Raw genomic sequence first — 26,542 nt, 5'->3', positions numbered from 1 at the left:
TTGATGCAGTTTATGGGGAATACTTAAAGTTGACTGTGGTCCTGCAACCTGCACCTAAACTCTCATCTGTCTAGCTTGCCATGCGTGTTTCCATATTTTTTGTCTACATGCAAAGCCCATTTCCTAGGGTTCAATACAGATGAGCCATACTTATGCCCCCAACACCCCATACTGGCACCCGAATCCAGTATGGCTTGCCATCACCCATGAAGGCCCTGGATGTCACTGGCATTCTTGCCAGCAGCAACCTTCTCTTTCATTTTCCTCAGCCCCCATCCTTCAGGACACGCCCTGTTTGTTTTCTCACCTAAAAGCTGCCTTCCCTCAAAGGGGCCACCTTCACACTCCTGCCCCTGAGCTCAGTCTTCCATCCCCCAGCTTTACTTGTTGCAAACCTTTTTCTTTATCCCACTGAAATCTCTACTTCAGTATTTTCTGTCCCCATGCAGACCAGTTCTTTAAGCTATCAATTATTTCTACATTTGTTAGGTTCCCCACTTGCCTCTCCTTCTCCCAATATCTTGTGTACAATATTTAACATGTTTGCTTTACTCTATGGGACCTTTCTCTGCTTACAGATCAGTTTTGATTTAATGCAATTTGCTGCACAGTTCACAATTGGCATATAACTTGCCAATCCTGTTTTATAACAATCATAAAATAGTATAAAGTTCTAGAACACAGAGTAGGAACCTGAATATTAGCAGGTCTAACCTAGAATCCTAAGCAACCACTACTCCCTAAGACTCTCAAGAGCCTTCAGAAAACAGTGCATCTGCTTTTTTTGACAGCAGAAATCCACTCCCAAAGTGCTATAAATTGCTCTGCATCGCTCCTGCAAAGGAACACAGAACAACACAGACCCTTGGTGACATCAGGGTCAGTGCATGACTGAGCACTGTACAACAGCATCTGCACAGAGTGAATGATGCTGAGACTCCTTCAAAATATCACTAAGTTTGGTCACTGTCTGGTGCTATGTCCACCCAAAAAAAAAAAAAAAATACTCCTTCCACTTTGTACAAAGATACTGAATTTTTGTACAGGTTTCCAACATGGAAACCAGGTCACGTCAGTAGCTGCAGAGAGATGTCAAAGCTGTCTCTCTATCAGTTGAAGACCAGAGGGTCCTATATACCAAAACTTCAGCATTTTGCCGCTACTGTTTTTAGACACACTGACTCCATCATAAGCTGATAAAATATTGGCACAAAGTAAATATTTTGACACTATCTCCAGCAAAAATGAGAAACAAAGAGATGTAAACATAATATATGAGCATATTTAGACAGTAAAGAGCAATTGAGCAGAGAACAGCAACCGGAGAGGAGGCATCTTTTCAACTGAATTACAAACACTAGACTCAATAATTTCATTCATGAATGTAGATTTTATAAGACAGCATACTCATTAAATTTACATACATCAAGTTGAGTGGGGTAGTTAACACCATAGAGAGTCAGATTACATTTAAAATGACGGACTATTTGAGCCCTGAGCAAATGTAAACAAGCCATGAGTGGAAGATGGTCAGGTGTGAAGGACTTCTGCCAGAAAGCAAAAGAAGCACTTGATAGGCAGAGGCTACAGTCAGAAAACGAACATAGGAAAGATGTTATAAATGATCACTATACTTTAGGAATCAATTAGAACACTGGAAGATAAAAATTAACATAGCAACAGCAAAACTAAATATTCACTGTTAAGGAAAAATCTATCACTGGATTTAAATAGTGTCTGTGTATTGTTTGGGGGTTTGCAAGGTGTTTATTAATCACATCACTGCAGCCAGAAATTGGCTAAACATCTTAAGAGGAGGTCCACCTGACACCTAATTATACATCTTGGGACTATGAAGCTCACCATCGTAAAAGCATAATTTTACCCAAATATCTTCAAAAAGTATGACACTAGGTTTTAAGCACATTTTTATGGCTCTTCCAAACTATACAATATCAAATGGTCCTTTTGGTGTTTATCCCTACACTGAGGTGTATTTTCACCTCCATGAATGGTTTCATGGCAACTGAAAAAAAAAAAAAAAAAAAGAAAAAAGATTCATGGTCTTACTCGAATACTAGCGAAATCTATTTTACTTTGGCAATACAGTAACTCTTAATTTTAGATTGGGTTTAGACATAAAGAGAAAAGTGAAAGATAAACACCAGCAAAAACCTGAGAGCTGTGGAGATGACACAGCTCAATAAAGTGCGTGCTATACTACATGAAGACCTGAGTTAGATCCCAGCACCCAAGTCAGGAGCAAGGCATTATGTCAGGGCATATAACCAGAGCACTGAGAAGACAGAGACTGCAGTGTCCCTGAGCAGACAGATCAGCAAACCTAGCCTGAAAACAGCAAAGGCAGAAAGACACCTCCTACAAACTGACACCTGACCTCTGACCTCTAACCCCTGACCTCCAATGTAAAGACACACTGGCACACCTACAGATATACATACATTAAAATGAAATTAAAAGATAAAATGAAATGGGAAATAGGATAGAAATGCTTGCAAGAATTAATATTATTACTACTTTACTATTATTTACTATTAATAAGCTTTTTATTTTACCTATCAATTTTATGTATACAGGTGAGCAGTATAAAATATCTCAATTGAAAACTAAATTACAATGTGTCTTCATGCCAACATCAAACACCAATAAGAAAAATCAATTATCACTTTTACTGTATAAACTCTAATTTTAATAGAACAAAAAGTGTAATGAATATGCAAGGTGATTCCCAAGTGTGATTTACTTAGGAATAATGTCTAGCCAGAACTATCAAGCATATTCAGAATCGCCTACCGGCACAAACATCCGTCATTGATTAAAAAGTGTCTCATTCACTTACTTTGAAACTTTTAAAAACACCAGGCATTTCCTCATAAATTACACTACAGATTAAACAGTCACTTAACCTCAGACATAAAGGCTGACTTTCCCACTTTGACAGAGAAGGAGGTCTTTGGAGATGTAAGAAAGAAAAGGGGAAAAAATGGTTTTGAAAGCATCACACAAGAGGAGATCAATTTGTCTATGGTGGTTTTGACTATTGTTTTCTATACTGTTCCATATGCTTGAAACATTCTACAATTAGAAAAACGCAAATAGATCTACAGCTCTATTATATACTGAACACTGTTTTAAATACAAATGTAATACCTTGAGTATCTTTCTCATTTCCCTTCAATAAAAATGCCAGCATATGTATTAGATTGGAGGTCACCGAAGCTCTATAGCCAGAAGACACATCAAGTATAAGCTTTCAAGATGCTGTATTGTACAAGTGGATTTTCACCTTCTTCTATGCCACCACAAAGCCTGATAAATATCTTCGCAAAAGGTGATTACAGAATCTCAATTAATATGTAAGTATCTCAAGCAACTTTACTAAACTGTTCTCTCTGCGCAATTCTAGAGAGCATTCTAGAATTTAATTACTGACAGAATGATTTATTATCACTGGCACTCACTTAATGCCAGTTGCTGATGGCACCCTGACAGATGACCTGTCTCACATGGTGCACAGCCTCTCAATAATAAACATGAAGAAACAAAAAAAGATAAATGCATGAAAAAGCTCTTCACTTTCTTAATATTTCTGTGTTACTGGGTTGCTGGGCAGAATAGCAATTCCAGCAGAGAAACACACGATCTCTTTAAAACTCTTAAATCTTTCCTGGCTTGGTACTTGCCTTTGATTGTAGTACCCTGGAGACAGAGGCAGATGGATGGATCTCAGTGGGTTTGAGGCCAGGATGTAACACAGCAACTTCCAGCCAGCAAAAACTACATGGTGAGACAATGTCTCAAGAAAAAAAAAAAAAAAAAAAAAAAAAAAAAAATTGTTAAAGGTTGAGCAGTTTCGTATATTCAATGGACATTTGTTTAGAATTATGATACGAGGTAGTTAATCTAGTAGGGACACAGATGTCCAACTGATAAAGGACAAATTCTGTAAGACATTCATGTATCACAGGGGAAGATTTTAAAGACTGTTTACCCTAAGCATGAGGTGTATGAGAGTTCTCAAATAGAAACATGGCGAGACAAAGAGAAAGGGCACTGTAATTGCCTCCTTCTCCAGCACCATGTCTGTCTGAATGCTGCCATGTTCCCTACCATGATGATAAGGACTGGACCTCTGAAACTGTAAGCCAGCCTCAATTAAATGCTGTCCTTTATAAAAGTTGCCTTGGTCATAGTGCCTGTTCACCGCAATGAAAAACAAACTAAGACAATGACAAAGTCTCTCATACTTCAGTGAGAGCTTTCCAAAGAGGGGACTAAAGTAGAAATGGGAATTTGATGTAATTTTTTAAGGAATAAGTATATCTCATTTCTAGGTTTTGAGATCTAACATCTTTTAGATAGCTAATTTTAACTTGTCTTCTATAAGAGGCATATGAAAGATATTATACAACATGAAAGCTCCAAAGCTATGGAGAGAGTGTAGAAAAAACCAAGGATATAAAGAAAGACAAGAGAGCCAGATGCAGCAGTAAGGAAAGAAAAGGGCAGGTGGAAGAGAAGATGTAAAAAGAGAGGATGTAGATAAGGAACAGAAAAGAGGCATCACTCTACCCACAGCAAAAATAGAAATCAATATAACTAATTATTGATTAAAAACCTGTTTGCAACCACACAGGTACACAACCAAAAAGAAAAGCTGCAAAGGTGTAAACTATTATAGAAACATTCTGAATAAATTATTCTCTGCAGAAGTTAGAGTATATTAATTTGAACAAACTTAAGAACATATTGGCTTTCCATTAACAGAATATGCAAACCAATTAGATTCAAAACTGAACCATTGGTAAATGCAGTAGAGCAGACTCAGAAGAGGGTGGATGAAGTAACAACATAAAGGACAGTGATCAGTGACATGGGAAGAGTGAGAGACATCTAAGGAAAGCAAAGACATAATACCAGTAAAACAGTGTCAGCACTTGGAATCTTCTATGCCGATCGTATGCAGCACAGGAGTCCACAGAAAAACTCAAGCCCTAATCCATATACTGCATGACAAAAAGACTACACCTACATATAATTAAAGCAATGAATCTCAAAATAGGAAAACTTTCTTGGGCTGTCTGGGAAAGCCTGGTATAATATGAACCATTAAAGCAGATAAGTTTCTCTGAATGTAGTCAGAAGACTGGCACATAACAAGAAGTGAGAGATTCTCTAAGCATGAAAGATTCAGTGAAGTTCACACAGAAGACAAGAGAAAGGCCTCCAGAAACTGAGTGCCCTGCCCATTAACCAAGAAAGGGTACATCTAACAACATCAAGGAACAGGATTGTACCAACAATATAAATGAGTGAAAAGTAAACATGTCAGCTGACACTAGCTTCAACCTCATGAAGCCTTCAGAACCAGATTGGTTTTCCAACCTATATAATCATAACATTTGTGTTGTTGTAAATTCAGAAATGTGTTTTAGCAACAATATTCCAGGAACCAACACAATCCCATACGACATCAATGGCAGGTTATAAACAATCCAAGCCAAAAAGTGCTTGGTTCTCCACTCCAGTCTAACCCTACAGTACACAGACTCATTAAGAAAAGCAAGGAGGGGAATGGAGGGCAACTGTACTCTACCAATAGCACCTACAGTCATCTCCAAAGACAGCAAGTTTGGAATGTGAAGAAAGATAAGCTTTCTTTTGATGGAGTTAAATTGTAAGATAAACATTTCTATTATTTGAAGACAAGGAAAGAACTGAAAGGACTAACAGAGGACATGTCTGTAATCAACAAGTCACTTTTAGTTATACCCACTGAGTTCATAACCTTCAAAAGGCCAGTTTCATGACAGTTAATAAAGCAGGCAAGAGTATTCAATGATGTTGGTTTCAGATATCAAGGCTGCATATATACGCAATGTTCATTCCAACTAGTTCATACATCTAAGATTCATAGAAAACCAAGACAGTCTTTCAGTATATAGCAAAATATAAGCACAGGTTAAGGGAAGCTATTAGGAAGTTTAGCGGAGGGTAGGTGAGATGGCTCAGGAAATAAACCTGTTTGACACCAAGCCTAGCAACCTAAGTTCAATCCCAGAAACCCACATGGTGGAAGAAGAACCAAGTCCTGCAAGTTGTCTTGCAAGTTGACATGCACTATGGCATGATCACCCACACATGTATGTGTACACCATTAAATAAACATAACATTTTAAATGTATAACTAAAAAATTCATCACTGTTTTAGAAATTAGACCATTATGAGAGCAAGAAAATCAATTCTGAAAGCAAAAATGAAATGTTGAAGTATTACACTATACTTTGCATTCATTAAATAATCAAGTCAGTAATATTTCAGAGGACTATCTTAAGGAAGAAAAACAAGTGTTCTTCAAAATAAAGTTGCTACTTCATGTACAAATTAAATACTTTATATAATTGGTAAATAGGAATAATTGTTTTTAAAACTGTACAATTGTGACACAAAGACCCTACATATAAATTTTAAATATGATAAAACCTTTACAAGCACAAATGCCAAAAGGTTAATATAGCTGATTTCTAAATGTTTCTGTAAGGAGTATTTTTTTTTTTTTTTTTTTTTTTTTTTGTTAATAAAAAGCTCTGCTCAGCTGTGCCCTTTTATCTTCTTTCTCCACCCAAAGCTCAAGACTCAGAACAATCCTGAGTCAGAAATCTGGGAGGATCTAGACAAGTGTCTTCTAGACATGAAAGGAGCAATGCATGCTTCAACTCTCAGTTGTTGTGGCTGCCTGTACAAGAGCTATACAGGATCAAGCCATTCCATTCCAGGATGGAGGACAGAGAGGTCCATGAAGCCCATTTATAAGTGAGGAGCTGTTTGACAACTGATGACTAACTGCTAAAAAAAAAAAAGGGAATTTTTTAAGCCCTTAGTAGCTTGACCACGATTCCAATAGATGAGCAACACAAACTGAATTCAATGAATAACATAAACATTATATAGTTGTTATAAATGTAAGTATTTTGTGTGTGTGTGTGTGTGTGTGTGTGTGTGTGTGTACACGTTTTAGGCACTGTACGCATATTTGATATTCAAAAAGAATACAGAATAAATACAAATCCATATTTTAGAATAGCATTGATCAAGTCCAGTAGAGTGAAATTCTAGCAGTCATTGTTATCTAGAGTAAATACTAGGAGGAAATAGCTGTTTTTTACTGTCTCTAGGGTAGATATCAGGATGAGTAGTTGTTTTCTAGAAGTTTTTGACCTGGAAAAAATCTTTGCAGAAAACATTCAGTGTTTCTCTACAGCGTCGTTCTCTTCTAGAGCTTTACAGCCTTTGCCCAACTCTGCCTTGGCACACCCACAATGCCTGGCATCGTAGAGTACTGAAGCAGACTAAAGAGGCAGGAGCACACTGGTTTCCTTCACCAAACATATAGATTAAATGGAGGGCTTTGTATTGAGGAGCTTGTTTTACCCAAAAAACAGTATTTGTGTACCAATCAATAAATATGCCTCTGCGAGGCTGTTTGAGGGTCAATTTTTCAAGGCTGGCTCTCCCTGCTGCTTTAGACCCTAATTACATTTTGGAAAGACCCTCTTATATTTTTGGTTGTGAGCCTAGCCTTTAACAGCGGAGCCATCTCTCCAGACCCTCTTTCTTTGATAGTCCTGTGACTAAACACTGACAGTTAAGTGTAAACACACAGACAATGGTACCCAGAAAAATATCTCTAACTCACACTTAAAAGCAAGATATACTTCCTCACTGACTACAGCTTCAGAGACAAGAGCAGGTTTTGTATTCGATGTTTTCTAATATAACCAAGTATTTGGAAAGAAGGAAAGAATCTGTTCTATATGTTTGAAAAAGAACTTAGCAATGACTCGTCCCTTTAATATTTAACAGTCCCAGCAAAGCAATGCTTCCATTCTACTTCTGCTAAAGAAAACATACATTTGATTGAAAAGATCTATTACCAAGCAGACTTGCCTCAGATTAAACAAGTGATCTGGCCCAGTTACTCATCAATTATCTATAATTACTTCAAACTGTCCAGATCCAACTGACCTGAACATACTTCCCTGAATTTATAGCAATGGTAGCAGGCCCAAAAAAATAGTATATCCTACATTCACTGTTTCTTGGATGCTTGTCCTAACTCACTAACTGCATGTGATCATATGTGTTCTCTATAATGTTAATTAACAGCAATGGGCTGCTTTCTCCACTCGGATGGTACTCACAATTATAATTTAAGAAAATTTTACTGTAGTTAGAAGAGCCGAAATCATACCACTACAAAGTTTCAGAGGTAATTAATGTACATGTTCAGAGCATGAGAAGAAAGAGCCCTCTGCCATGGCAAGTCAGCAAAGGTGATACTGAAGAGAGCCACTTCATACAAGCCTCATTACTAGTAGCAAAGGCTAGCAAAAAGCTTTTCCTTTGTCCTTGGTGAAGATTATAGCAGCTCATAGTGTCAATAGGGAAGAAATTCCAAATTGTATGCAAAAAAAAAAAGGTAACACTTCATTAACTGATATAACAACAGATCTGCTTCCCAAGTCTAGAGTTTGTACAACATTAAAAGTATAATCAAAATCACTAGTACTTATTAAAAATCCTATGAAAACAAGCTGGGCTTTTATTTTCTTTCCAGGGTTTTCTGAGACTCTAGGTGTTAACACTAAAGCAAATACTTGTAATAAATAAAAAGTAAGGCAGTAAAGTACAAACACAACACTCCTCCTGAACAACTAAGAAGAGCTATTAACAGTATGCAAATTTCATACACAATAAACCGTTAACTAATTAGCAAATGCAGTAACTTCCATTTAAAAAATGAATAAAGCTGCCAAAACTTATAGACAAATGGACAGACATATACAGAATAAATCACGACTTGGAAATACACACAGCACCTCAGAAGGATTTATCCTTTCCTAATCGGCCCCAAGTTAGTTACCTTTTCAATATAACTTTTCAGACCTCTTCACTGGTCCCAGGAACTATTCAGAGACTGGCTCTGTAATTTTGCTTACTGCTATTCCCTTCATAGCAAGAGACTGCCCTTCCCTCTGCCTTATACAGTTCTCAATTACCACTTGGCCCAGACTGACTTTCTCTGCAAATTTCCCAAAAATACTGTAATTTGCTGTATTTTTCTTGAAGTTAATTAGGTATCTCAAAAAACTAAAGTAGTTTTTTCCTACTCTGAAGTCATAAAAAACTGAATTATTAAACACTATCTTCTGGCATTGCTTCTGCAATTTTTCAAATATTTGTTTTGAATCATAATAGATATGAACTTGAAAGTAGCAACTTGATAGATAAAAATCTATTTATATAAAATTAGCATCCATTTGGAGGAAGTGGTTTGAACTTTCTTAACATACATGGATTGCTGATCAAATCAGCTCATTTAGATTAAAAATCAGGCACTGAATCTGACAGTGAAAAACTAAAGACCAAATGACGAAGACACCAAGAAAAGGGACAAGTTCAGTTCTACAAGCACAGCTGACACAGTGCCATAAATAAGAGGATACTGAGGCTGGAAATGGAATTACACAGCAGTAAGAAACAACCCAGAGCCCCGATGACAAGACAATACTGTGACTACCTGAGAAGCACATGAGCTCAGACCGCACAGCTATGCAATATGAAAGATGCCCTTTGAGACATCACTCTTTAATATACTGAGTAAAACTGAGAATCAAAACAGAACCAAACCTCTTACCATCATCTTCTCAAAAAGTTTCAAGACTTCACTCTCTGACAGCAACTTTGGATTGTTTTCCATTGTCTCTGAAGACACTGTAGAGCAGTCACTGCTTCCAGACACAGTCTTCAGGTGGGGAAGAGGAGGTCTCTCTTTCTTGCTCCCTGGAATTCTTATGCTGGCAAATTTGTCCAGCTATGAAAAAAGATAAAATAAAACACAAGTAAATATTTTCACATTCAGCAACTGTTATCTAGTTCTGAAAACAGGGCAAAACTACAAGGCCAATCAATCATATTGTCACTAATGAAGCTTTAAACTTAACAACATTGACCATCAGTGTTGAGAAGGTTCCAGCAGGAATCCCATGTAAAGGCAGACAGGAAATCACACAACCTCACAAGATCTCAGGCCTCTGCAATATGTAGTGCACAATAATCTATACATTTTGAAGCCTGTATTTCTGTATGACGGTGGAGGGCTCACACTCAGGTCATCAAGCTTGTTGTCCAGTGCCTTTACCTACTCAGCCAATGGTTTTTGTCCCTTATTCATGTTACAGTGAAAACAATAGGTTTATATTTTATAGATATAAAGTTCAGATCTTAAAAAACAAAAATCACAAAATTTTACATGACTCTGGTGCCAGATGACCTGTGCTTTATAGATAAGCAAACTGAACAGTTTCACAAAAGCAAGTCAGCTAGTAGTGATGGCACCAACTGTTACTTCTTGCCCTGCAAGCCTGCCCCTGCCCTTCACCAGTGCTCTCAAGCATACTGTCCCCTAGTAGGGGACAAGGAGATGCACAACAGGATATGAATTAAGTATTTAAACTTTTAACTGTAATGCTGCTGTAGCTATGTAGACAATCGAATACCTGATAACATCTTTTTTTGCACATGCCAGCCTAACCTGAATTTTGTGAACATCTACAGAGCGTTATATTACTTAATATAGCTAGACACTGGTTATAACAGGCTGTCTTCCATAACAAAATCAAACAGCTAACTGCTATTTGAAACATATTAATATTATTCTAGAAAGCTAATTATTCATTCAAAATTGTTTCTCCTCACAGGGGGAAAAAAACCAGATTCCTATTTCAAGGCACATAAAACTTTCAAAAAGGACAAAAATCTTAAAGGAGACTTCAAATATACGTTTATTGAAAGCATAATCATAAAAATCATAAATTTTTCATCATTTATATAAATATGAACCTATTGTTTTCACTATAATATGAATAGAGGACCAACAAGAATGACCCATCCACTTAAATACAAAAATAACATGCTTAAAATGTATTGATTATAGAAGTACACTACACCGTACAGTAGCAATAACTACATATGGTTACTGAGTTAAATATTTACTTCATTAGCTGCATAAACAAATTTACGTGCTTAAGGGACATATATAGTGGCTACAACCCTTGTAAATCCACATTCACAATATTTCTATTATTGTAGAAAGCCCTATTAAAAGACCTAGTAGAAGTCTTAAAGATATCTAATACCTAGAAATCTTTATTTTTAAAAATAGCATTAAATTATGTTATTATTTAATTCACTAAAGAAATAGGTCAACTAACGATGTAAACAAATGTTTACATACAAAATGTGGGCCTATGAATTATCTATGAAGATGATGTCTAGGGAAAATATTATGCACTGTACTTACACACAGTCCATTTATCATAAGCTAGACTTCTAGGACCAGTCACAACATAGCATTGCTCGCATCCTAACAAACAAGTCACAAAAGTTGCAAAATGATAGTTGCTGTGTTTTTAATTCATCTAAAAGCCGAAGACACAGGAAAGGAAAAGAAGAGTCACTGGGAGGGGAAAGGAGGCAAAGAAACAGGGGGAATAGGGACATTATATATGAACTGGGCATGTACAAACTTTTTTTCCTGTCCATGTGCCCTCAATAATAATACAGTGTTTTCATCGTATCAAGTATTATTATAAGTAATAAAAGAGCATATATCTAACCTCAGCAAGTTCCAGGTGATAGCCTTAAATTTATTTCATTTCACCAGTACTTCAAAGTTGAATTAAAATATTTCTCAAAACTAGGGAAAATTTTTTATCTGTCTCCCAGCCTCTGAGAATGGAGTTCAACAGTCTATGTATGTCTGTAAGGACAAGCCGTGTTCTTTTTCAGCCTTACATGATGGCATATAATTCAAGCCAAATATACTATTAATTAAATGAAATAAGGTTTGAAAGAAATTCCTTTAGAGAAAAACAGACAGTGAGGGCACAAAGAATGAAATGCCAAAAGGTAACAGAAGTCCTTTCTTCATGACTGTTAGTTTTAGTTTACAAAGGTGCCCTTACTCTGCTCCACCACTGGTCAGGGATGAACAGCAGTGAGTGTCCAATGAGCTACTGTAGTGCATGGTTGCTGGCTCAGTGATTAGAAAACCCGTAAGTTCTCTCAAAAACCTAGACATAAAACAAATCTGCTACCAACTCTTCCCTTCAATTCTTTCTTGGCCACATGTGCAGTATGTTGAAGGTTAGTACCAGGAAGAGCTGAAGGATATCCTTCCTCAGGCACGGAAGGCTCTCAGCAACTGCAAGCGGTTCTCCTATGATCTAGAGCAGAAAAGAACCTGAGTGAAATGTCCACAATACAGCCCACACCTTGAAGAAATCCTGACAGCCTCTCTCAGAAGGTGAAGAGCAGCAGGCCAGGTCAGTTTCCGGAAGAAGCAGAGAGCAAACTTGAAATAGTTAACAGAAGACAACTCAGCATTAACCCTAAAAGCAGACATCAGATTTAAAACAGAGAGCTATCCCAGAGATCGGACACTCACTAGTTCAGTGGCTAAGTAAAACTTGACACCATGGCTGGGCATCTGCTGCAAAGCGAGGTCTGAGTTCAAATCCCCAGAACCCACATGGGAAGCCAGGTGTTGTTTTAGGAATGCCTGCAGCGCCAGGTACTCGAGGTTTTGGGTAAGTGGGGACAAGAGATCATTAGGGCTTGATGGCCCTCACCATGACTCTAGGTTCAGTAAAAGAACCAAACCAAAGAAGAAAAGCCTCGAAATGCCTAGGAGGTAAAAAGAGCACACAGCTCTCGCAGAGGACCACGTTTAGTTGCCAGCATCCATGTCAGTTACTCACGACCACCTGTAATTCTAACATCAGAGGATCTGATACCCAGATCCTAATTAGATATCTATTAAAAATTAGATATCGATAGATGATAGAAACATAGATGCATAGACCATAGACACAGAGGCAGACATTGGTAACACAAGGCATGCAATATCCTTCTCTGGCTGACATGGGTCTGCACACCACACACACACACACACACACACACACACTCTTCATATGCAGCCAGAATACTCACATATATACACACTCACACATACAAACAAACACTAAAAAATAAATAAATAAATAAATAAAAGTAGTTTGTCAGATTTTCAGTGTCATTCAGATCCCAAGTATACAAATCATGTGAAGCCACAGAAGAGCTGGATTCAAACTAAAGAAACAAGGTCCAGGCGAGCCCTGTTCTCAACAGATGGGCTTGTACTCCAATCCCTGGAAGAAGAGACCTTTCTCTTCTGAGGAGAAACGAAATGACACTTTTTGACTTATGAAGGAAAAGTTCTACCGTACCAAAATGCTCTATAAAAATTTCTTTCATAAGTAGAAGCAAAATAAAGACAATGAAGACAAAAGCTGAGAGAAACTGGCTCCAGAAGACCTACAGATAATACAAAAACTATTAAGCTTTTCAATCTAAAAGGCAATGGTGAGAATTCCAGATCCACAAAAAGATTTAAAAAAAAAAAAAAAAAAAAAGAACACAATAGACAATGTATCAGCTGGTGCTAGGACACTCAAGAGGTGGAAAGCTGGTAATTACAAATTACCTTGCCATACAGATATGGAGCAAGGAGAACCATGTATGTAAGGAGAATGCCAGTAAGGAGAATGCATGTATGTAAACCCCTGGCATCTAACTCACCAAATAAATATTATCTATTATAAAAGAAGCAAGAAATAGAACATGTGTCCAGAAGCTATAATCCCTGGGTGTATTTGTACTCTGTGTCTTAATTGTTCTTTGAAAACAGGCAGGAGATACCAAAATAATTTCTGTAAGCCAAGGATTGTTTAACCTCCTGTCAGTCACTGCTGCAGCACTCTAACCTCTGTACTTGTAGCATCAATGCCCGAGTATAAAAACGATCTCACCTCTTATCAAACACGAAGTGTAATGAACTGTGACACTTATCCTGAAGTGACGTTAAACACAGCATCACTGATGCAGCATCAATATTACAAATGTAAACATGCCAATAAGTGGGGAAAGGTAACTGAACCGAAGCATTCACAAGACGATGGGAAATGCACAGCCTACGGCTCCACTCGTGACACAAGAGTTCACAAAATGTTTGTTTTTAACAAAAGTTGGTACTTTTAAAAATAAAAATCCATAAATGTACTGAAACTTAGACGCCCTCTCTCCCCACCATCACTGCCATCACTGGTGTGCTGCCATAAGGTGAGGGTGAGGTGGAAGACACCCATGCCTCTGGCCCATGTTACCACTATGAGCCATGAAGAAGCCCCTGGTCTGGGCTAATACCTGGAGCCATGTTAATGTCGGAGGGCTGCTAAACAGAGCTGACCTGGGTAGGGTGGCATAACTGGCGGCAGCCCCTCATCTGCCGAGGTCTGTATCTGGCCTGAGCAGCATACTAGAGATGGTTCTGCTGGCTTGGCCATGGGAGAGCCAGCATCCTCATGAGGGTGTGCAAGAGAGCTAGCTGACTCCATCTCTCACCAGGGCAGTGCTAAAGAGCTGGCCCCAGTAGCACAGTTCCAGGAGAGCTGGCAGGCTGACCAACTCAGCTACCATCCAGACCCAGATCCAGGGCTTTGAGTTGGCCCACCCCAAAATCCACTCCATCTATGGAGCATGTGAAGGGGCCAGTCCTGCAGAACCAAAACTGCAGAATCTCCCTGACACAGGACAACTACAGGATTTCTGAAAAAGGAGTCCTGGTAAGAATCCAGTACTAACAGTGTAGCAGAAGCCAGAGGCCTCTAACCAGACCAGTGACTCACTGCAATGAACATCTGCAAGTAAAGCAGTTTCGGCAAAGGGGTACCTACTGCGTGACACACCATGTCACACCACAGCTTCCACAGCAAAATTTTGGTTTGATTTTGGTTTAGATTTTGTTTTCTTTTGTTTTGGGAGAAGGGATTTACAAGGGCAGAAGGCTGATACAGAGTGATGGGAAAATGAATGGAAATGAAGCCCATGATGTAAAATTCACAAAGAATCGATAAAAAGATTGTTTAAAAAGTAATAAATCTCACAGGGGTGAGCATTTAGTGACCCCTCTGCATGTCAGGTATGAGGGTACAAGCATGAAAGGCAGAATAGGATAGATAATATTCACTTAGTCTGTAAAGTGAAGAAAACACATGTCTAAACAGAAGATAAGCAAAACAAATTCCATAGTAGTTAGCTTATCTATAGACCAGCACAAAGAAACTTGACCAAATATTGTAGTAATAAAACTATATTTGTGTCAATAAACAAAAAATTACATAAATAAATAAATAAATAAAATCACACATCTAAGGAAAGGTCTGATGTGGAAAAGCAAACTTTCACCTCACCATCTTAGAGCTAGCCAATGGTAAAATGAGGAAAATGAACACAACCTCTTCTAGATTGTAAATCCACAAAGTCAGATAGTAATTGGAGATACAAAAGGATCAGCATCTCATGCTCCTAATGTAATACCTTTTCTTCTTAATTAGAAAGACGAAAGACAATAGGTGAGAAGATCCAGGACTGGAGGAATGCTGAGTGGATGAAGGGTACTTGCTCCCAAACCTGAAGAATTCCATTCAATTCCCAGGTCCTACACCTGGTGAAGGTGAGAACCAACTCCCACAAGTTGTCCTCTGACCTCAATATACAGTTAATCTACCTACACACAGAGAGATATAACATGAAAAAATAGATAATAGATAAGTAGGTAATAGAAGGTAAGACACAGGTAGATACATAGATACACAGAGACACATAGATACAGAAGAGGGAGGGAGGGAGAGAGAGACAGACAGACAGACACACAAACACACAGATAGATACAGATGATGGAGATGGATGGATGGATGATAGATGATAGATAGATAGATAGATAGATAGATAGATAGATAGACAGACAGACAACAGATAGATACAGATGATAGAGATGGATGGATGATAGATTATAGACAGATAGACAGATAAATGTATATATAGATGAATAGATATAAATATATAAGTGAGTATATTTTTAAAAGCAATACAAGAATGCATTTTCTTCTTTGTATACTAGGATTAACTCTTGATTATCAAAAGCTTAAAGTAGAGCTTGCAAGCATACCCAAGTATGCTCTACTAAGCACTCCAGGTAAATTCTAAGTATAAAATCTGAGCACTATAACAAAGCTAGATCCAAGTGATCTTGACTATCAAATTGTTTTACATGTGCTTGAGAAGTTTCATTTTTTAAAAAATCTGATGCTAGAGTGATTTCACATAAAAACAGGCAAATCATTCCTAATTTATCTTTGATGGAATTGCATGTATTACTTGCCTTTGAAGCAAAGCACAATAGAACACATAGTTAAACTTTAAAAATATTTTGTACTTAAAATCATTGTAGAAATTGCCTTTAGACTGACAGCAAATTCACTATTGTTATATTTTCCAATTTACCTGAAGATGGTTCCTTTTACAACTTATGTACTTTATCTTTATATAAAAAAAAAAAACAAATAATATATATGAAATTTTCCCCACAAAAAGCCAAACTAGAAACTCAACTTAGGCAGGTAAAATACACAAGCAATTCACATTGGTTGAAGAATTGATTAAACACAGACAAGACTGGGGAATTCTATTACACTGCTATTTAGAGGGAGAACACCACACTTAATTAACAAGGCTTTGCCTGTGTCTGGGGTATACTAAGTTTTATAAATTAATATCACTTATCTTCAGGGGATGTTAAATGAGCACCCTACTGAGTATTATCTCATGCTGAGTAATCACACTGATAATCAGTAATGACAGCTTAAATAAATTAATTAAACAAAAAGGGTTCTAAAAAACTATCTGGATTTTCGGTTATAACATTTTGATAGTAAAAACTCATTATTTAAAGTTCCCATTGTTACAGCATTGTAAATGTCAACAGCATTTTTTTTTTTTCATTTAAAAGGGCAGTGTAATGTTCAGGTATTTTACAATTTTAGTAGTTTTACCTATGGCTAGAGACACATTTTCCTAGAACCAAAAAGAAAGTTGAGGATTTCATGTAATCCAGGAGAAATAAGCAAATAGAAGCTCCTTCTAACTATAAAATCAATTTTACCCAAATACACACCTAAGCTATAAAATGTATTATTCAAAACTTTGTTAACTTTCATGCAATTTTATATTTAAGTGTGGGTTAATCAGCTTCGTTACTAACTCAGCAACTTGCTGATTAAAAGTATGACCCCAGACACTAACTGCTGAATCCTGTCAGCCACTGGCTTGTTGTGGTCTCATAATCAAGGCACTCACAACAGTGTCTGTCACAGATTCTTGTTAACCAGAAACAAAACTGTGAACTCCTTTCAGCCACAAGTCAAGGCGTTCTCAGCCCTCTTCACACCCCACCTCCCACTGCCCACCCCCCCCTTGTCATTCAAGACTCACTATATTCTCATGTCCTTTCAAATTAGTTATAAAATTCTGTTCAATTAATTGATTTGGTAACCACTGACACTCTCTCTTTCCTACTGGAATTTAACGGCCCTACCAGATCAATCATCACCTAAGTCTTTGTGTACCAATTCTCTGAAACACAGTGATCCTCTGACTTGTGTGAGCAAGAGGAGATTACCTATTCTGGCTTACAGAACAGGTCACTAATGGCACCAGCTTCTTCCTTGGATCACTCATTCTGGCATATGCCACCTGCCAAAACTCACAAAAGACAGGCCCACGTGACACAGCCCTAAGACACTACTCATTTTACCAACAGAAAAAGGTATCTATCTACACAGCCCATGGATGATCATCTTGGAAGTCCCTGCCAAGCCTAAAGGTCAGCATAGCTCTACATTAGCAAACCTGTACATTACAGCTTCATGAGACCCTGAGCTACAAGCATTTACCTAAGTAACTACTGAAATCCTGACCCACTGAAAGTATTTGAGAAAACACTGTTGTGGGCCACTAAGTTTGGGAACTATTTGTCCCATACCAAAAGACAAATACCACAGTGTCTGGTACATATTCAGCCTGCATATTTAGACAGACAGCGGTCTACTAATGCCAACAGACGGGCTTGCTAAAGTTATAAATGAGGAATTCCTAAATTTATAAAAATCATATGAAAAATAAGTTTCACAACTTGAGGAAAATGTTTTGACAAAAAAATAAATAAATAAATAAATAAATGAATAATAAATAAATAAATAAATAAATGAATAAATAAATAAATAATAGAAAGAAGTGATGGTTTCTGGAACAAAGAAAGTTGTCCATGCCCAAAAGAGGCATTACAAACATGGTATATTAGGGAACCATGTGAGGCTGAAACAAGAATCATGAAAGAGAAGGTTAACAACTAAGCAGTGTGCCTACTTGCCCAATAGCCCTTTGGCGTGGTTTGATTAAATATGATCCCCATGGGCTTAGTCACCAGGGAGCAGTGCTGTTTGAAAAGATTAAGAGGACTAGGAGGTGTGGTATTGGAGCAAGTATGTCACTAGGGATGGACTTTAAGGTTTCAAAAGCCTTTCCAGGCCAAAGCCAGTGTCTGTCAAAATCTCTGTCTGTGTGTGTCTCTGTCTCTCTCTGTGTGTCTCTGTCTCTCTCTGTGTGTCTCTGTCTCTGTGTGTCTCTGTCTCTGTGTGTCTCTGTCTCTGTGTGTCTCTGTCTCTGTCTCTCCGTGTGTCTCCCTGTTTCTCCCTGTCTCTCCCTCTCCCCCTCCCCCTCTCTCTCTCAGCTTCTTCTTCAGCACCATACCCACCTGCATACCACCATACTCCCTGACATAATGATAATGGATCAAGCCTCTAAAACTGTAAACACCCTGAATAAAATGCTTCCTTTTATAAGAGTTGCCTTGGTCATGGTGTCTCTTCATAGCACTAGATCAGTGACTAAAACACCCTTGCTAAATGCTAGTGACATCCCCCCACCCCACAGAAATATATCACATTGGGCCTGGTTCAGAGGGGCAGTGAAGAGCATTGACTACTCTTCCAAAGAACCTCAGCATCCACATAGCAGCTCACAAGTATTTGTAACTCAAGTTCCAGTGTCTCTGACTCCCTCACACAGCTTACGTGCAGGCCAAACACAAATACACATGAAATAAAATTTTTTAAAAATATATACCATATTAAGAGGAAAAGATGTTCAGTGATCCTTTCAGGTGGGATAAGCCTACTATATCTTAGGCACAATCTTAACAACTACTGTACTCTAACTTCAATATTCTCAAAAATCACAAAAGGGCTTTCCAGCTGTTAATCCTCATTTTATGAATTCTGTAAGTTAGTCAAAGCCTCATTTGAAAATTTACTGCCACTCTTCTAAAAAAGTTAATCAACTTAAATATTTTATTCATATTTAACTTTCACATTTTTTAAACTTGCCAAATGAGGAACATCCTTAATTATGCTCATAAAACTTCTTTAATGTCTTTTAAAAAAAAAAAAAAAAGACTCATATAAGCAAGCATTCTACACCCAGTAGCTCTGTGTGGGAGCTGTCTGTGCAGAACCCTACAGAGGGAAGAACTGAAGTCTTCAAACAACTGGCAATAGCCTTTCTGTCAAGAAATGGAGATGATGGGGAAAAATATACACTGTAGGATTTCAGAGTGGTCTAAACCAACATTTTAGCTTAAAAGACTGCAAAATCAGAACCATTATGCTACACTGTCTCTTATATCTGACCCAAGAACCTAAGATCACTTTAATTTATGCCACGACACTTGGAGGATATGTACTATCTAGCAATACATGTTTAGTATAAACATCTTTCCAAAATACTTTTAAATGATATAAATATGTGATATATACATATTATGTAGCTATACTATATATACATATATATACTATATATATACATATATATATAATTTATATAGTTATACAAACACACACACAAGGAAAACTTAAGTAAAACGGAGCCATGCAAAAATTTAACAAGCTTTAATATATATGCCATACAGAACTAAATGAGAGTTGAAGGCAAGTCTAGTTTTAAAAAATATTGACTATAAGCCATATTTAGAAGTATTTAATAACTATACGTGGTTTTAAAAACATCTGAATTTTTCTGTCATAGGTGAAATACTCTGTGGTACTGGCCTTTGTGTTTTGGACTGTTTGGTACACTAATAAATGCTATTTCTTCCCCATCTTCACAATACAGAAAAAAAAAAAAAAAACAAATTTGTCTTAAAGTTTAACAAAAATAAAGATTTAACCTTTCTAAATATATCATAAAATCTTTCCTAAGTTACCTGGTGATGCACAGGCCCCAGGTTAAGATCCCTGCCTGGTAGGTGGACACAGCATGTTAACAAAAAAAAAACGATGGTCAAAGGGAAGAAAGTCACTCAGGTTCTGAGGCCATCAGTGAAACAGAGGGAGGGATGGAAGACCTATGTGTGAGACCAACAAGGAGTGCAACAGGCTGCAAGCTCTGATGGCTCTTACTCAAAAGGAGCTGGGAGCTTTTGAAGGAAGAAGCCACCAGGAAAATAAAGCCATCAAAGACCTTCTAGGCTCCAATTAGAGAAAGAAGGAAACAAAGGATTAGATGACTTCTGAGTTCCAGAGGGCAAAGTAGGAGGGTCTGGGAAGTGTGGAGGAGTTGAGAAAAATAAATAGGCCTGAGGAGAGACAGGGGCAAGGGATTCTTACTGAGTATAGGAATTGATTGTGACTTCTGACTGATGTTGATTTGTGTAAGCTGAAAGCTGACCTGTTTCTTATCTTGACTAATGGTATGTCTTGAATTGTAATAAAAATCAAAAATGAATCACAAGACCCCGTGGTTTAAATCTTATCAAGGTATGTCTACCCCGACTGCCATCACCCTAGTACAGGCCCTTTGTATCACTAATGCAGTCTCCTTCCTGATCAGCGTCTGAGTGTTCCCTGTTTCTCTCTCTATGCCTGTCTATCCAACAATTCCCACACTTGATTTTTATCTTACTAAACACAAAGCAAGTCGGTACCCTCATCCTTCCCAATGTTTCCCCATCAGTCAAAAGATTACGTTCAAATGTCTTAGCATGATTCTTATATCAAGTTTGACCCCAACTTTTCTTCCTTACCAAATAATCTCTTTACCATTCTCCACCTACAACATGAGATATAGATGTAATGACTAGCACAGTCTCCCAAACATGCACGCTCAATGTCATCTCTTCTTTGTATCTAGAATTTATCTATGCCTAACTGATGTCAATTTAATCTTCAGCTCCCAGTTTCTGGGACACATATAGTAGTCTTTCCAGGAGATACCTCCTATTCTAGAACTTGCAATTTCATGGAAAGTATACTAATCTAAATCTATATTTTAGCATATGCGCTTACTGAAAGAGGTAACAAATCCTGAAGGAACGGATTGGTATTCTACTCATAAAATGACCCTGAAACTTAACACACATGGAGTGTGCTGGGTGACTGTTGAGTTTTACATTTTGAATAAAAAATCCATACTAATCCCAACACTGATAATTTACTAGCATAGTCCTCCTACACACACAAAAAAAAAAAAAAAAAAACCCACAAAAGAAAAAAAAAGTATAAAGAAGCATGATGCAAGGGAATATTGTAATTTGTATATTTTTTTAAATCTCTCTCCTTTTTTTTAAGATTTATTTATTCATTTTAATGTATGAGTACACTGTTGCTATCTTCAGACACACCAGAAGAGGGCATCGAATCCCATTTCAGATGGTTGTGAGCCACCATGTGGTTGCTGAGAACTGAACTCATGACCTCTGGAAAAGCAGTCAATGCTCTTAACCACTGAGCCATCTCTCTAGCCAGTAATTTGTATTTTGAATGTCTCCCAAACCCATGTGTCTTAAGATTTGGTTTTGATCATGGCAAAGGTGGGGCCATAAGGAAAGAGGACCGAAGCAGAAGTTAGGTCTCTAGAAGTACATTTGAACCCCTTCTTTTCTCTTTGCCTCTTGGCTACCCTGGAGCACAAAGCCCCCCTCTTATATACACTGCTCCCATAGGCACTGTGCTGTCACAGGCCCAAAGCAACAGGCCAAGCCACCATGAAAATCTCTCAAACTGTGAGACAAAAATGAACTTCCTCCTAAGTGCATAATTTCAAGTACCTTGGTATAGTAACCCAAAACTAACACCAGCTGTAAGGAAACTGGGCATAAGAGACACACTAGAGCACTAAAAATCAATTCAATAACCCAGAATTCTAACTCAAATATTAATGGTTATACATGAAATGTAAATTAGCTCTGTAAATAAATATTGCACTTTGAGTGAAATAGTTCAGAATTACTCACACACAAATATTATCTAACAATATCAACAATTGCTTCCTAACTACTGAGTTTACATACTTCCACTAGCAATCCATTTTGTTCATACCTAAGAAGCAAACTTATTACTGGGTAGAAATTCACAGCCAAAATTGCAACCTATCCTTCAAAACTCAGCTGAAAAGTCATCCTCTCTGCAGTCTTTCCAAGATCAAGTTGACCTTGCTACCTCCACTAAAGTGATGCTACTTCCCTATCTACAATAGCATCCACTATCACGCCACACTGCAAATCCTGAGTGGCCATCTATTGCCCCAGCGTTCCCAGGCAGAGACATGCTTATAAACTTTCATATTCTATAAGAGTAGTAGACACTCAATAAATGCTTAATAAAGAGGTAGACAAAAAATGAATAAACAAGTACGCACACTCATTGCATCTTTGTTACATCTGAAAGCTCTTGATCTTATCCCCACATTTCTTCTGATTTGAGGAGATGCTCTCTAAATCAGTCCATAAATATTTAAAAATCCGAAGATAGCACTTACGAGCTCCTGCTGAAAACCCAAGTACAGGAAGTCATAATTAACTCATATTAATGGGCTCTGAAAGGCCCACCTGACTAAGTAAACACTTGAAATCATATAGAACTTGTTTCAATATATTGTCCTACACATACAGAGCTGCCCTAGCCCATACTAGTAATTTCTACTTTACCTAAGAGTAACATACAGCTTGGTAGAATAACTATGAAAATAAAATAACACTTTTATCACTTGCTTTTAACAAAGGAAAAGACTAAAATTTAGTAAAAATGTAACATGAAGTTTTAGTAAAGAAAGACTTCTATCCTACTATGACAGTAAAATTAAAATAATTATTAAGGTTGAGCTCTTATATATTAAAGTTAACAAAATCTAGGCAAAAATTCAAATAAACTAAATTAAATTTTCTTCCTTCATACAAATGAAATCTGCTTCCACATATATCTCAGAATACCTAGAATATCTCATGGTAGACTGAGCCCTCCCTATGAAGCTACTCTTTTCTAGGAATGTTTCTGGAGAAAAAAAAAATCAGATAGAAAATACTCAGAATCTGCAAAAGTGGTCTGGCAACAGAACTGTCAGAAGCAAGGGCCCAGAAGAGATGAACTTCTCAAAGAACTCATGAGAATCCACCCCAAACCAAGGAAAATCATGCCGGCTCCAAGACCTTTGTCTCCATGGGAGCTTTTCATGATTGCCAGAATTATGAAAAGACATCCTTAGACACGTTGCTTTTTCTTACATCCAAAACAAATCTCACATTCTTTACCTGTCGGCATATCTCAAATATCATTATTCCTTTGGGATACAGATTCTCAGTTTTATCTGAAATGTGGAAATAATTAATTTCTCATCATATAGCTCTTTAGATATAGTAGGCCATCACAATTACAAAAACTTTCTCTGGATTAAGGTTAACAGCTGTGATACAATTTTAAACATAACACATCCTATATAGACATGGCTTGAGAGACAAAATAAGATCTACTTCTTGAGTTTACACTTAGCACTCTGGGGAGGGAAAGAAAGACTACTCCAGCATCAGCACAAGGTTCCTCATGAACATATTCTCTGGGACAGGCCTACCAGAATTTCCATGGCTACCACTTTGATTATGAACAGGTCGCTTGAACTCTCTTGCCTTTTCTGTCCCCATCATTTAAAACGTTAATAATAGTACTAAAACACTTAAGTGAATAGCATTTACATAGCTAGTACATCCTAAGTACAAGCTAACGATTATACAGTACTAAATGTATATTTCATATAGGGGGAATAATTGTAATTCCCTAGTTATGAATTTTCTTTAGTTCTTTAAAGTTGTATCTTAAATGGATTTGGAGCACAAAAAGCCAGAAGGCCACAGCAGGATGGGGACATGAATTCCACTGAAGAGCTCCAAGCCTCTAGCATAAGCTTACAACGAGTTACTGTATTCCCTAAGTAGCCATTCTATTACTTGAAGAGCCACATATTGTCTGAGGGCTTTATACCAAGTTACAAAACAGGATCCTACTCCAGAAGGCTTATAAGTCATGTTAACAAGCAAAGGGAACAGTCTCATTCCCAGCCTTGTAGCAGACCTCATTCAGGGGCCTGCCCTCCGACCTTAACCTCATTCCCTAGGGACTCAGCCAAAAGTTTCTGTGGACTGAGCTTTCCTCCATCCCCGCCCCACACACATCCTTGTGTCAGTCACCTGTACCTACCTGAAAACCTAGTGGACTCACTGACTGGGAATCAGGTAGCAAATTTTCATTCTCTCTCCTGTCTACCATTACATTTGTTCCAGTCACATAACAGACCACTTGCAGGGGCTTGTTCTTTCACCCTATCCCCATTCACTGGGGACTTCAAAAAACCCACATGACAAAGTCCAGAGAGTGACAGACTTTGGAACACTCGGTCCTAAATGGGAGATTTTCAACAAACCACTCCCCCAGGGCTCAGGGAACTCTGTAGAAGAGGAGGCAGAGAGACTAACAGCCAGTGAGAATGAGGACACCAAACAAGCAGAGCCTTCAAGACAAAACAGGACAGAAATATGTAGTTACAGACTGTGGCAGCAAGCACAGGTCTAAGGCAGATACAGTCCAAGCCTATGAGAAGAGGACATGAGTTCCCATCTCTAACTCAGAAGCTACCTTCGATTGGCAATTGCCAGAAATGGAAAAATCAGGTTTCTCTATCTCACTGGGGATACAAACCCTAGTTAAGGACAGACTCCATGCCAATCAATAGATTCCAGCACCAAAGAGCACAACGGTACTTAGGGAGATCCTTTGTTACACAATGCGTTCTTTGGACATTTCTACTCAAAGACATTATTTGTCTTTTGCTTATTTATAATGGTTTCCTGTGTTTTTATGAGAGATGTGTGTGTGTGTGTGTGTTTCTCTTGTGCTTTGTTTTGTTTTGTTTTTCTGTTTTTTCTGTTTGCTTTATTTTATTCTGGTTTGTTTTCTTATTCATCTATTTTCTGAGAGAACAGTGGCATAGAGTGGAATGGATGGGGAGGGTAGGAAGGATTAAATAGGAGTCAAGGAAGGAAAACTGATCAGAATTTACTATAGAAAAAAATATTTTCAATAGAAAAGGCTAAGGAACAATCTACAGACAACAGGCACAAATAAGAAATCTCAACTGGGGTATTATATGCACAATTCAATATACATAGATAACTCTGATTGCTGTGCAAGCCACAGCTTCCTGGGGAGAAAGAAGTGGTCAAAGCATCCAAACAGGTGAAAATGAGGACAGTGGCAGAAAGAATGTAAAGTCAAGAAATAATCAAAAGGAAACACTGGGAGGGTAACACTCCCTCATAAGAGACTGTGAGAATAAAAATAAGTGCCAAGGTAAGGGAGGGTTCTATGAAAGGGCATTAGTCCCTAGAATAAATGGGACAGCCATATGAAGGTATCCACTAGGCCAGCGCATCATCTGTCTCTACTGAAGGAAAGGTCAGAGGTATCAATGACAGTTGCAATCTTCAGAGGTGATCATTTAAGTAAGGTACCACATGGAGAGCAGAGTAGGGGCTGGAGAAAAGAAACTGCAGAAATAACAGTTGAAGACACAAAGACAAAACACACACACACACAATAGAAATGAAAAAGAAAGGTCAGATGAGTATGAAACTGGGAAATTTGGTTTCCCCAAAGACAAGAAAGCTCTGTTCTTTAAAAAGAAAACCAATAATACATCAAGTAACATAGATAAAGAAAACCAATAATACATCAAGTAACATAGATAAACCTAGTAAATTTGCAAGATGTAAAAATTGACACAAATTGCAAAAAGTTCTTAACACAAAACATCCAGGAAATCCAGGACACAAGGAGAAAACCAAACCTAAGGATAATAGGTATAAATGAAAGTGAAGATTCCCAACCTGAAAGGCCCAACCTAAAGAATGAGATGCCCATAAACATAAAAGAAGCCTACAGAACACCAAATAGACTAGACCAGAAAAGAAATACCTCTTGTCACATAATAATCAAAACACCAAGTGCACAAAACAAAGAAAGAATATTAAAAGCAGTAAGCGGAAAAGGCCAAGTAACATATAAAGGCAGACCTATCAGAATTACACCAGACTTCTCACCAGATACTATAAAAGCCAGAAGATCCTGGAGAGATGTCATACAGACCCTAAGAGAACACAAATGTCAGCCCAGGCTACTATACCCAGAAAGTATCTAGTTATCT

General features: G+C 37.7%; 1 protein-coding gene across 1 annotated transcript in view; it reads right to left on the bottom strand.

Annotated features, from left to right (window-relative positions):
• Diaph3 (diaphanous related formin 3) overlaps nt 1-26,542 on the bottom strand; it is a 475,947-nt gene that overhangs the window by 414,621 nt on the left and 34,784 nt on the right. The window contains exon 3 of the mRNA XM_076930674.1: nt 9,720-9,896. Coding sequence (XP_076786789.1) covers nt 9,720-9,896 — 177 coding nt within the window. The remainder of the gene's footprint in view (nt 1-9,719; nt 9,897-26,542) is intronic.

This window comes from Arvicanthis niloticus, chromosome 3 (genome assembly GCF_011762505.2).
Source record: "Arvicanthis niloticus isolate mArvNil1 chromosome 3, mArvNil1.pat.X, whole genome shotgun sequence".
Classification (NCBI taxonomy): domain Eukaryota; kingdom Metazoa; phylum Chordata; class Mammalia; order Rodentia; family Muridae; genus Arvicanthis; species Arvicanthis niloticus.
The sequence above is the reverse complement of the archived record's forward strand: the minus strand, read 5'-3'. Positions and strand labels throughout refer to the sequence as shown.